General features: G+C 32.9%; 1 protein-coding gene across 1 annotated transcript in view; it reads left to right on the top strand.

The window, feature by feature from the left end:
- The window catches only part of LOC150101198 (deubiquitinating protein VCPIP1-like), a 331,399-nt gene that overhangs the window by 268,318 nt on the left and 48,274 nt on the right, over nucleotides 1-14,807 (top strand). Inside the window, exons 13-14 of the mRNA XM_090402113.1 lie at nucleotides 2,586-2,826; nucleotides 8,256-8,369. Of these exons, the coding sequence (XP_090258239.1) occupies nucleotides 2,586-2,826; nucleotides 8,256-8,369 (355 nt within the window). The remainder of the gene's footprint in view (nucleotides 1-2,585; nucleotides 2,827-8,255; nucleotides 8,370-14,807) is intronic.

Genomic DNA, 14,807 nt, shown 5'->3' with positions numbered 1-14,807 from the left:
TGTTATCCAACCCTGTGTGTTCCAAATTACCAACCTGGCCTTTGTAAAATCTCTCTCTCTCTCTCTATATATACAGGGTGTTCGGGATAAATTTGACAGTTTCGTAAGGAAAAAGAAAATCTTCTTTGTATCTATTAAATTTAATGAATTGACAAAAAAACATTACAGGCAGAGTTAATTACAATACTATCAACAAGATTTACTCAAAATAACCACCATTAGCATCGATCACAGCTTCAATTCTGCTTCGGAACCTCGAACAAGCTGATGCTACAGTCTTCCTGGGAAGGGCCGCAAAAACTGTTTTAATTTTATCCATTAACTGGGCTTTTGTATTACTGGAAGTGCGATTGGTGTCTTTTTCAACTGCGCCCCATACAAAATAATCCATGGGGTTAAGGTCTGGGGAGTTTGGAGGCCAAACATTTGGACTGGTGAAGTCGTAGAAATTTTCAGACAACCATTTTTGACTTTTCCCAGAGGTGTGGCAAGGGGCCGAATCCTGCTGCCATACATACGGCCTACCATTGGCTACCCTTGTTATCCAGGGCTTGACTACAGTTAGCAACTCCACGAACAAAGCCCGAATTCCAATGTCAGGGTTCTTCAACACCTGTTCCTGCAGATTTGCGAGGAATTCTGCTGTACGAACGCAATCAGATCGTCTGCTAGGGATCTTTCTTCTTGCTACATCCTCGTAGTCACCATTGCAAGTCTCTAGTTCATGCCTGATTGTTTTTACTGTATTCAGGGAGCATTGGGCAGCAGTCGTAATATCCTTATTTTGATGGCGGGCACGAATCATCATGATACAAGTTATTCTCTTCCATGATTCAGGTGGGTTCCAGCTATCCATCCTTTCTGACATCTTGTATATGAATGAAGAAGGGTCCAAACTTTTAAATGAAGAGAAGTGTGTGTTAATACATGTAACTTACGGAAAAATATAATTAATTATAAATATGTCAAATTTATCCCGAACACCCTGTATATATATATATATATATATATATATACACACACATATATATATACACATACATACACACACACACACTACACACTACTTTGTATACATCTCCAATACATTTGTCACCTTGTTGGAATAAATAGACTGCTGAAACACAATCTTCCTTTAGCAAACTCATACTTTCCATGAAAGAGGATGTCAACCAAGTTTTAGATCTTTTCTTCACTAAGCTCTCCAACACTTTAACCACAACTCTAGACACACAAATTTTCCAATAATTGAAAGCCTTTATTTGTTTGATGAAGCTTAACAGTTTTTTTGTCCTCTTTCTACTCCTTTGGAGCTTGGCTCTTTTTTTATTTTTTCATACTTTGAATTTTCTAGAATAATGTAGATGTTAAGGCCTCACTAATTTGTATTGCAGTTTCTTTAATATAATTTCTCCATCTCATCTTATAGAGTTCTGAAAACTTAGATATAATTGATTTTGTAGTAAAGCTTGTTATTATAAAATATTCTCATTCATTATCTTATGTGAGGATCATTACAATTCAGAATATATGAATTTTTCTGTGGAATTTGGTCACATGCTTTACAGTAAGGTTTTAATTCTTATATCCTCTGACAAGATTCTAAAATAATGAAAGACAGTCTTATTCTTATCAATGGATTGACTCACAACTACCTGTATTTTATATTCATCTTTTTAATATGTAACAGTTAACTGCAATATATATTAAAAAATTAACATTAAAAATGAAAGGATAATATTAAGAAATTAATTACTAATGGAGAAAAAAGATAATAGCAAAGCCATCCAGTTGTCACTTGTCATAAAAGTGAGCAGGAAAACTTGAGATGTGAATTTTGATTATTTCATATGATATGGTAAGCAAATTGCAGCTAAATATTATTAATATATAAATTAATTATAAAGTATTTTTATCCTAAAAAACTAAACCTAAAGAATTAAGGGCAGTCTCAGTTTCATATAAATGTGGTAATAAAAACATGTTTTGTTTTCTTTCAGAAATGCATTTTTCCCTCACTGGATGTTATGAAAACTTTGACAGCTTAATATTTAATTTGATAATTATATATTTATATATGAGATTTTTATAAATAATTATTATACCATGAAACATTTATTTAAAAAAATTGCTAATGCATCTGCTCCAAGATTTGCATAACTCCAACATTCACCATCAGGCACATGTTATGTTTTCAGATATAAAAATCATTTGTAGTAACTTTGTGTATGCATATCTCATCTTCTTAATATGTTAATCATAATAACCTGTCATGGCCTAGTAAATTGTCTTTGTATGAACTAAATTACTGTTTTAGGATAGTCCAGTTAATCCTATTACGGGATGCACATTACAAAGAAAACATCCAGAGGATGTTTTCTTTGTAATGTGCATCCCGTGCACAAAAAATTGATAACCTATAGTACATTTAATACAGGTTTCAGGACTTGATAATCTGGGAACCTGTTCTTGAGAATAGTAACGAAACTTTTTAACCAACTTCAGACCTCCAGTTTAAAATAACCTTTATCCTATAATTAGGAAAAATGTGTATAGTTTCTGTATATGATGCTTTTTCATTTTAGGCCCAACTTCACCTCGAATCCAGTGGCCTTACTTATCAAAAATTACAGAGTTGGATAGAAGAAAATTTCCATATTCCTTCATCTAATCAGAGAATAAAATTTGGATTTCCACCTCAGGTGCTTCAGCCACCACAGTCAGGAAATGAATCCCAGGTGCTTTCCCTTTGTCATGGAGACAGAGTAATGGTAGAAATTCTTTCTGGAATAACTGAATCGCCTTCATCTGTCCATGTTTCTCAAGGTATTAATGTTCTTGTTTAATACTAAAGATCCCTTCAGTGTGGATTTAATTCATAACATTTATACTTTTTAAAGCATTGAATACTTTTGTTTCACACAGTTTTAAATGCTCATTATTATTCTCATAATATAGGAAGTGTAAAATTATTCTCATAATTTTGGTACAATCAGTTGACATACAAGCCAAAACACATTGATATTTTTTATTTAATCTTCTTTCTATTACTTCTGGATGGGGATTCACACAGTTTGAATAATCATGTCTTAATATTGGAGATTATGATTGAATAAGTTTATTTTCCCATTATCTAATGTGAAAGTTTTTAGTATATGGATTTTAGAGTTGACCAAAGATATAATTTTTATGAGATTGGGGGGGGGGGGGGGTGGAGATAAGCAGTAATGGATATAACCATCTTAAAAGTAAAAACATTAACAAGGGACTTGTGATTTTCATGAACATGCAAGCAGGACTGATGTGATTTCTTGTCATTTAAAAATATTGGGAAATAAAAGATTAACAAAACAGAATTTTACAAACAGAGAATAAGGTCAAGGAAAGGGATATATTTAATCAATACAATTCGAAAATTGTCTTGGAAGATTAAAGAGTGGTGACTGATCATATTGGTCAGTCACCACTGGTCATACTGATCATGACAATGCAATACAATTAAACAATTTTTAATTGTATTGCATTGTTATGGTATCGTGTATATATGTTTTGATAGCATATTTATAGAAGTGGTGATGAAATTAATTATGCATTTAAGTACCAGGATTCACTGATTTTCCTCAAGTGCAGGATACAAGTGAATTTCTAATTGTCTTTCATAGTATGAAATTATCATACTTAAATGTCCAATTTTTATTTCTATAATTCTGATTTGGTGATTTATTCATTATTTATTTTAGTGATTTTATTTCACAATATCCTCTAAATATCCTGGCTTATACATCTTATTGTATCTAGATAATCCAGGTATTTTAAAATTTCTTTAAAAAAAAAAAAATCTGTGTTGTGCAACAGACATGCTCAACAACTTCACATATTATTCACATTATACAAACAGCAGATCAAAAGATTTGATGGCTCATTTGCTTGTTTTCATCAGGAAGAAAAACATAGATATTAATCCTCAGAAACTATGCAGAAGTTGTTTGAAAAGAACAAGTGCCATTGTTGTGACATTTAACAAAGGCAGCACATATATATAACAGCATATAAATTTATTCAGGCATTGTCACATCTTTGCTTAAAAACAGATTTTTTTTTTTTTTTTTTTTTTTTTTGTTGCCTATCAAATTCTTGTGTTTTGGCCAAATCAGAATTTTGTTAATGAGAAATAGTAGATTAAAAATATCAGAAGTTTTGATAGTTGAAAATGAAATGTAAAATAATATGGAATAATGAAGGCATATTACAACATAAGTTACTTCAAGTTTCTTGCTATGAGAATCGATGTATTCTATGCCATTGAACATCATTATGCTATTAGTAGCATGTATAATGTGACTAAAACATTTTGTGTTTAGCATACATCAGAAAAGAAATTATTACAAATAAAATAGTTTAGATTACTTCTACTGAAATGAACTATGAACTCCAAATGATTTCATTAGTGAAAGTTATCTACAAGTTAATAATGAACTTTTCATGTAGTAGTCATTCTCTGTTATCATTGCCTCTATGCTAAGTAAGAAAGCTGAGAAAAATACCTGCTTATGATGAAATGGGGAGGGAAGCAAATAACTGCTTTTTATGTCTGCATGTAAGGAGAAACCAGTAGGAAATGGAAGCTCTGAAGATTTTTCCAAATCCTAAGGATATGGTTTGCAACTTTTTTTTTTCCCAGGTGATTTTAAGATTTTTGGAGTGATAGAATATGTTGGAGTATATAGCCTGATTGAATATTCAGAAACAAAATGTGAATTAATTAATTACAAACAGTAGATATAGAAACTTGATCATGTCTACTTTGATTTAACAAGATTTTCTGAACATTTGCTTCATGTCACTAATCTTTTAAACTTCATGCTATTTTAATAATAATATTTAAAGATGTTTAGAGCTATCCCTTTTTTAAATTCAAGTCTTCAATATAATTAAAGAATAATTATTAAATTTGCTAGAAGTTATTTTTATTTGTATGAGCTGCTGAAAGCTTTGACTGGCAATAATAACAACTATTTAGTGGAATCCATTCAGGACATCTATAAAACAATACAATTACCTGAAGTTTTTACAACATTTATCTGCATACCAATTCCAAAGAAACATAATGCACAAAATTGTGAGAATTACAGAACTGTGAGCCTAATATCCCATGCATCTAAAATTATTTTAACCATTGTTAACAAACGAATTGAAAGAGCCATAAGTGGTGAATTGAGTGAACAACAGAAAGGCTTCAGAAGAGGAATGGTAACCATTAATGCTATTCTGGAACTAAAAATACTAATAGAAAGATCACTTGAAAGAAATAGGAACATTTACATATGTTTCATAGTATCATCAGGTAAAACATAATAAAATGTTCAATATATTAGATACATTAGACATAGAAGATCATGTACTTAAGATTATAAAAATGATTTACACCAAACAGAAAATGTAGTTGTTTAACAATGAGACTTCTGTAGTGAAAATAAAAAGAGGAGTTAGACAAGGTTGTATCCTTTCACCAAATCTATTTGATAACTATAGTGAGACAGTGATGAAAAAGATTGAAAAACAAAACATAGAAATTAGTATCGATGGTATAAAATACAACAATCGTAGATATGCTGATGATACCATTCTAATAACAGAAAACAGAAACAAATTAATCAACTTAATTTGTTTAATTAAACAAATTACTGCGTCTACTAACTGAAGAAGGTAAAGAATTTGGATTAGATATAAATGCAAAAAAGACCAAATTTATGAAAATTTCAAAAGAAAGCAGATCCAAGCCAGAAATATTCATAAACAATATGAAAATTGAACATACAACAGAATACAAATATTTAGGCACCTACTTTACTGCAGATGGAAAGCAAGATAAAGAAATAAAAATAAGAACAGCCATAGCTAAAGATGCATTCTGGAAAAATAAAGATCTGCTTAGAAGTTCTGTGAGTATCGAGACAAAGAAAAGAATGATAAGAACATTAGTGTAGCCAATTTTCACATATGGAAGTGAGACCTGGATATTTAAGAAGAAAGTAAGGCAACAAATAATGGCCTTTGAAATGTGGTGCTATAGGAGAGCTCTGAAAATCCCATGGACAGAACATGTGTCAAGAACATACCTTTAGGTATGGTTCCATTGCAATACTTCATGCAGCTGTTATTAATTTAGATTTTGTCACTGAATATGAGATGTGGAAGCATATTTGAATGCAGGTAACTCTAGGTTCAAAATTATGTAACTGCTAAATTTTGAGAAGAAATGAAAAGAAGAAATCTGAAATTTGAAACTACTATAAAATGTAATTTTTTTTTATGTTTAAATGATAAACCTAATGACATTCAGTTGTCACTTGTCATAAAAGTGAAGAGGGAAACTTGAGATGAATTTTGATTATTTCATATGATATGGTAAGCAAATTGCAGGTAAATATTATTAATATGTAAATTAATTATAAAGTATTTTTATTCTAAAAAACTAAACCTTCTACAGATCTCATGTTTGTGTCATTCTGTTTTGTTGCCTTGTATAAAGAAACCAATCAGATATCTAATACTAATCGACCCATGAACATAAAAGTGTGGCTTGAAGATTTGGTTGGTTCGGTAACTGGCTTCATTAAAGTTCAGCATATATCCCGATTGTGATAGCAGGCTAAGCATCAGTTTCATGAGCATTGTAAGACTTTCAAGTGTTAGCCTAGTTCATTGTAAAAGTCAAGCATTGTCTTTGTTATCTCAAGATTATGACCTCCCTGTTTTTAGGGATTAAGGACACTGTTATATTAAATCATTGCTAGTTCTAAATTGTTAGAACAGGGTGAGATCTCTACTCTGAATAATAATAAGATTCAGTTTAAATTGATGTTTTGCTTTTTAAACCTGTCTTAAAATTATACATAAAATGTTCACTTATTTATTTATTAGTTAATAGTTGGCACCTTTCTCATCTGTTATATACATGTACCATCAGCCTTCACTATAGCAAATGCACTGAACCAAAGAAATATTGGAAAATTTGTTATAATGAATTTCCTTTAAAATATTTCATTATGAGGAGAGAGATATGAGATAGTAGTGTATTAAGGAGTAGAGTTCGGTAGAAAAACTAGTGACTAGTGGTGTGCCACATTGCTCACTTCTTGGACCGCTGCCATTTAATTTGTACATTAACAATATAGGAAATGATTTGCAGATGATACAAAATTGGGTAAAGCAATTTTGCTCTATAATTTAATAGAATGCTTTTAAAACATCATCCTTTAAAATGCAGGATGATTTAAGTAGACTGTCAGTATGGGTAAAGGAGAATGGATGTCAGTTTAATGTGGCAAAGTGTAAGGTTATGCATTTTGGGATGAAAAAGATTACCATCTGTAATATCCATATTGATGGAACTGTACTCCAGGAAATTGACGAAGCCAGAGATTTGGGGGTGTTAGCAAATTGGGAGTTGAAATTTAGAGAACATATTGCAGAAGTGGCTAAAATAGCTCATCAAATTACAAGTTACTGAAGAACACCCTCACGAGCAGAGACAGCAGGTTCATAGGCCTTGGTAAGATCCCACTTGACTATTGTGCACAGATCTGTTGTCCTTGGTTTCTTGGTCACTTGACAAGAGGCAAGTGACCAAGATGGATAAATCTATGGAATGCACCTTATTGAGGATAGGTTAAAGATTTGTGATTTATAGAAATTGTTTGACAGGTGGAAAAGGGGGTTATATACAAATTACTGAAGGGTTTTTACAGAATTAATACATAGGAAATTTTTCAGAACAGGTCTAATATGACTAATATGATTTTTAGAACAGGTCTAATATGATTCATAGTCCACAGAACAGGTCTGTGGACTATGAATGAGTTCAAAGCAAAGTATGATAAATGTTGCTCAAATACTTTTTAGTGCTTGTCATAATGTTTAGGGCCTCCTGCAATGAGTACAGATGCCATAGACTCCATAATAATAATAATATTCTTGCTGTGAGTAGGTTTTCTATAATGGTGTTAACTATCATGAGAGTTGATTTAGAAAGTTGTCCCTCTCAGAAAGTGAGGCCAGCTCTCACTCTAGAAAACACCATTATAGTGAATTCACTGAAAAGTCCCACAGCATCATTTGTCTGCTAAAGGAAATTTGCTCTATCAAACTTTTCACTATAATGAAATATTTGTGATCCCTATGGATTTGTTACAGTGAGAGTTGATTGTAAGTAATGGTCATTGCTAATAATCATGATTTGGGTCACTTTTTAGCACAAACAGAGAATTTACTGCTGGAACAGATTTCTGCTGCTGAAGCTGCCTTATCTGAAGAACTTCTGAAGAATCAGGAGGAGTTGATGAAATCTGTTGATGGTCTAAACAAATGTAAGTACTTCATTATGCTTTTTTTAAATTATCAGCAAGTTTATCCTTTAAGTAGTCATCTCTATTTTTGGAAAACAACTCTTTTATCTCAACAGCATTCCACATGTAGTTGCAAGAATAATGTAACATTCTGTCCTTTGGTTGGAAAGATCCAAGTTTGAATCTTGTTTAGGACATGGGGAAAAAACTTTTGTAAGAGATTTTTAACTATGGGTGAGTTACTGGTCTCAGTATGGAATGACAGTTTTATCCCCTCTCTGAAACTATGTGTTTTTTCCCCACAAAGCATAGTCCTGAGAACCATACATTGGCAAGCTAATAATCATGATTTGGGTCACTATTGATTATATATAAGCATAATTGATTAGATTTCCAGATCAAAACTTGAGATCTACATATTTACAGTATGAATGTGATAAGTTTGCAGTTGTTTTGATGCTAGCATACTATCCACTTGGTTGACTTATTTGGCTGGATGGATAGGTCATTCACTCAACCAGTTAATCATGGGTGCAAATCCCACTGCAGCATGGATGTCTTTAGATATGATGAGTAAATGAACTTCATCACTTAGTATGAGGCTTTCTTCACACTTATTGAAACCTAAACTGTCTTGAAAAGAAAGCATACTTTGGTCTCTAGAGCAAGGTGTCTTAACTACCTCAGCTGACTTTTCTGAACTGTTTCTATTAGGGGTCTTTGCTGGCTTTCTTCAAGAATGACTGTATCAGGAAAGATCTTGCCATATGTATCCTAGTATTGACTGCAGGCATGTTTCCCAAAGGCTATTGATGATATTAACTACTCATTAAGTAGTGATATTTATATACGATTTAATGTTTAGAAATCATATATAAATACGTCTTGACTGGTGATTTTGTGCAGTCAAATTTTGGTATTTGTACTGATAAAATAGGATTTCCAGTTATTAGTTAAGCTTTTATAGAATTAAAGAACTTTGTATTTTGTTTTCATTATGTTGGAGTATCAATATAGAAACAAAGGTACTGAAAATCTTAATTTTATTTATGTGGAATAAGGAATATGTTTGTTTTGCAAAATAGCATATTTATCTAATTTGAAGTTACCATCTGGGTAACTGTCAAAAGAAAGGTAAAGTTGTGTGCAACCTATTTTTTATTTTTTTTTTTATTAGATTGCAAATATAATCAGTTTTATATTTCTGTCTTCTAAAAGAATCTTAACTGCTAAAAGAGAAGACAACAGAGGGCAGAAATGGCTGTATATGGCTTTTACATAATTAATTTATGCTATTCCACAAATTAATGCAATATTACTTAAATATAAAGAGCCAATAGGCTTCACTTCAGCGATGTAACATTATTTAAATTAAGGGGATATTAAATCCCACATTGTTTCAAAACCGAATAAGAAACTCAAAGATTGGAATCAAAGTTTCATGCCGAATATAGTAAACTATAAAAGTATCGACAAATACTAGCGTAAGCCAAAGGACGTAGTCCAACACTAGGGCAACTCGTTGCAAAGCTGGGGAAAGTTGTGATCACTATTCTTAGTATTTCCCATAATGTAAAACCCATCTCCTAGGAGATGTATGATGTTATACATTATGGTGGAAGGTCACTACCCAGACCAGTTTCGATCTTTATTGAGGTCTTATCAGTGAGTAGGTAAACCAAATTAATACTAAGGGTATAACGTATATTGTATTAATTAATTAATACAATATAATTTAACAAACTTTTTTTACCAACGAAGTATGGCTTTCTCTTACAAAAAATGAAAAATAAACCATATTAAAATGTGATAATTATAATACATTTGCCATAAACACCAGACAAACAAGATTTAATGGAACATGTCCAGTTGATATTATTGTGAATTAAATAACATTCAGCACATGTAAAATAATATATATATATATATATATATATATATGAAAAAATTGAATGACTAGAACCGAGATTTAAGTAAAAAGATTTTAATATAAAAACACTACCAGTTTCGGCCTATAACAGCCTTCTTCAGGTGACATTATAAAAGAAAAAAAAAAACACTAAACATTGAAGGTTAAAAGACTATGAACAACATAGACAGTCTCTATACATAATTAGCACGAAAATGTTGTAGTTGTATTTGAAGCTGTTCTTTCGTTTGTTGCATTGTTGGGAGAGTGCGCACTTGCAGCCTCACATGAACGCCAGTACATGATTACAGCTGAATGACTATCTGGGAGGTTGTAGCTCAAGTTATTTAGATGAACAGGATTGAAGATGATTTCTCTAGATTCCACGATTTTTCTCTCTAGTTCGTCACTGCAACGGAAGATGTTAGTAGATTTTTCCCAGCAGACTTTGTGACTTTGGTTTTTATCATTAGGATTAGCCGAGAAAAGGATATGACTTGATTATGTACTCGCTCACTGTCTCTTGTAAGTAATGTCCCTCATGTGTTCTTCCATACGCAATTCGACAGATTTGTCTGTCTGCCCAAAATAAGGAATATCACAATCACACAATATTTTATATACACCAAGGTATTTGAGTTGATGATGACAAGGTTTTGGGTGGCTAATTAAGAAATGGATCTTTGGAAGTGGAGTGAACAATGTTCTGATATTGTATTTTCTTAGAACTTTTGCAAATTTATGTGAAACAGTACTTATATAAGGAATAGATATATTGCCTTTGAATCTATTTGTTTCTTCTGAGTGATGTCTAGGAGGATTAAGAAGGAATTTTTCAATGATTTTCTTGGAATATCTATTAACTTCGAAAGAAGTTTTCAGATGGTTTATTTCTGTAAGAAGTTCATTTGGGTCATCAAGAAGAGAACGGGCTCTATGTCCCAATGTGGAAATTATTCCAAGCTTATGAGGAAGGAAATGATGGGACTGACCGTGCAGATATCTGTTGGTATGTGTGGGCTTTCTATATATCGATATTTTGAGTTTACCAGAAGAGCGAGTCAGTTTAACATCAAGAAAAAGCAAGGAATTATCCGTTTCAAGCTCAGCAGTAAACTTAATACTTTGAAGCCATGGACATGAATCCCGTGTGGTTTTCCTCGAACATCTCAATAGCCGACATCAAAGTCGTGCATAAATGCTGGAAGAAGTTTTTGCCATGCTCCTTTTAAACACTTTGCTGACACTTCGTTCCAATCTGCCTTGATGTTGCTAATGCCCTTCAAAACATTGAATGACCGCCAATAGTCTTTAATAGTTTTTCCTGAAGTGTCCAAGACTCTTACCATTTCCATAAATGTTATACGGAGGTAATAGGCTTTGAAGATGGATATAATCCCCTGATCCATCAGTCGCAAAAGCGATGTTGTGTTTGGGGCATGTAAACAACCTTGACATATATCCACTGATGTTCTTACTTCAGCAAAGTTTTGAGGATGTCCAGGGGCATTATCCAAGAGAAGCAATGCCTTGGCTGGTAAATCATTTTCTTTACGGAAGCGAAGAATGGTAGGAAAAAAATAATTTGTGTACCAAACTATAAAAATGTCTTGTGTAACCCAAGCTTTCTTGTTCCATTTCCAATAGACTGGCAGCATGGCTTTTAGACTCTTGAAGGCACGTGGTGTCTGAATGGTACACCAACATTGGTTTAAGCTTCAAAGTTCCAGAGACATTTGCACCCAACTGACATGAATCATGTATATTAAAATTTAATGGAATGAATACAGCACAAAGTGATATAAGTAAACAGATGGCTTAATCACTCCAATATTTCATAAATTTTAATATTAGTGTAAAACAGCAGCCAAGTCTAAACATGTCTTCATGTAGCATATGTTTACTTACTCATGTCTCATATTGCAACTGAGTAAACCATTAGCTTATATATGAGTTGCCTCAGCTTGAACTACCTTTAGGGTTAGTTGCTGCAGTATCCAGGTATTTGCTTACGCTTGGAATCTCTGAACTTTATATACTTTCTACTATATTCGGCTAAGAAACGATATGGGATGTAATATCCCTTAACTTAAACAAGTCATATGTTGCCGAATTGAAGCCTTTGGCTCTTCATATATCTAATAATTTAGCTTATATAATTCTAATTCATATGTGTATAGATTGGCATTGGTGGTTATTCATAATAGTGCTTCATGGTATAAACAACACTTAGAAGAAAATATTTATTAAGGTTTCAAATAAACCAAGTTACTTGCCCATGAAGGGCCATTAAATCTAATGTACAAGGATAATTGGAACTTCCTCCATGCAGGATTAAAGGGGAAAAGACAAGTGTATTGCATAGAAGTTGTTAGGTCTGAGAGACCAATTTGGAATCAGCATTAGCTATAAAACACTCCTTTAACCTCAACATGTATGGCTGCATATTAACTTGCCAAAGATCTGGGAGACAGTCTTTCTAAAACGACATTTAGCTTAACTGCTCTGAATTAGCTTCATTTTTATATGACCCCTAGAGTGCACCTTGGTAGGGCATTGGGTCTTTTTCAGTTATAGGTTGAATTATTTCTGTAGTAATCCGTGCTTTTGAGATGCTTGTTAGAAAGTTTATCTATCTCTTACAAAATATGAACCATTGTACTATGACCTTGTGTTCTCACTTTGTTACATGCAATTTATACAGCAATTCTTTGTGTATCAATCTTAACAAGTAATATAAAATTTACCAAACTTCACTATCAAATATACAATCTAGTAGAAATTCTTTTCCACTGAAATATACGAACAAATCTGAAAATACACCCCGACTCAACATCACCAGAGTTAAAGATCGGTACTATCAACATAAGAAGCCTGAATGGCAAAGAAATGGAGCTAGCTGGGGAATTAGATAAGTACCAGATCGACATAATAGGGGTGACTGAAACAAAAAAGACAAAAACTGGTGAGATCTTACTGAGCAATAAATACAAAATGTTATATTCAGGCAATGACAATCAAGGAAAAGAAGGGGTAGCTATAGTATTCAATACAAAATACGAGGCTAATCTTCTTGAATGGCAGTCAGTCTCAAGTAGAGTAATGTGGGCAAATATGAGAATGGGGAACAACTGGACAATGATTTGACAATTATTTGTGCCTATGGTCCCACAGAAGGTTCTACTAAGGTAGAAGTGGAGGAATTTTTTGAGGCTTTAGAAAAAGCAACTGACACAATGAAAAAGGAAAAGTTGGTCCTTGTTGGGGATCTAAATAGCAAAGTAGGAAATGATTGTGAGACATGAAAATATTTTGGAAAAATTTGGAGAAAAGAGCAAAGCTAATAATAATGGCAAATATTTGTTGGATTTCTGCTCAGGACATGGACTGGTTATTATTAACACCATGTTCCAACATAAAAATGTGCACAAATTCACATGAAGAGAAGAGGCAAGGAATCAGAAAAATCTCATTGACTATGTTATTGTTGATGGTGATGTTTTCTCCCTGGTGCAAGACAACAGAGTATACAGAGGATTTGAAATTGGAAGTGATCACTATTTAGTCTTGAGCAGAATAAAATTGAATTTCATATTGAAAAGAATAACATGTAAGAAAGTTTTAAAGCGAATAAAAGTTGAGCAGCTCTCAGATGTGAACTGTAGACTAAAGTACAGAAAGATTATTGAAGAAAAAATGAAAGAGTTTGAGAACAGGAATCAAACCTTGGAGATTCAGTGGCAAGCTTTGAAGAAAGCCCTGATTGATTCAGCTAGAGAGGCATGTGGTGAAGTTGTCTGCAAGGATAGAAAAATTAGAACTCCATGGTGGACACAGGAAGTTAAAAAGGCAGTGAAGGGAAAAAAAGAAAGCATATCAAAAGTTCCTGGCAAATAAGTCAGCTTGTGCTCTTAGAGAATACAGAGACAAATGCAAGAATGCTAAACACTGTGTAAAACTAGCTAAATAAAAGTCATGAGAGGGACTTTGGCAAGAATATAGAAAATAAATATCAAGAAGGTGGCAAAATATTCTGGAGGTTGTTGAAGAAGCTTAGGAATGGAGGAAAGAGTGCTGTAAAAGGAATTAGAGATGATAAAGGTGAAATGAAAACAGGAGAAAAAGATATCCTTGAAGTATGGAGTAATTACTTTGAAAAACTGCTAAATGAAACAAGCAGTGATGACAGCACAGTGGTAAAAAACACTGACCAGGCATGCAGTCAGGAATTCATATCCATACTTGAAGTAGAAAAAGCCATCAAAGGCTTGAAATGTGGAAAGGAGCAGGAGTAGATGATATTCAACCAGAAATGCTGAAGTATGGTAGTATAAAAGTAGTCTTGCAGTGGCTGCACTGCATAGTTCAGAAAGCCCGGACAGAGGGACGAATTCCCGATGATTGGAGTAGAGCTCTCATAGTACGCATATATAAAAAGGGAAATAAAACTGAATGTGAAAATTACAGAGGTATTTCCCTACTGAGTGTTCCTGGCAAGATCTATGCAAGTATACTTGAGAAACGCTTGAGAAGAATTGTGGAAGAAAAGC

This window comes from Typopeltis vanoorti, chromosome 12 (genome assembly GCF_054136105.1).
Source record: "Typopeltis vanoorti isolate ZY-2024b chromosome 12, IOZ_Tvanoo_1.0, whole genome shotgun sequence".
In the NCBI taxonomy this organism is placed as follows: Eukaryota; Metazoa; Arthropoda; class Arachnida; order Uropygi; family Thelyphonidae; genus Typopeltis; species Typopeltis vanoorti.
Note: the sequence above shows the minus strand (reverse complement) of the source record. Positions and strands in the feature narration are given on the sequence as shown.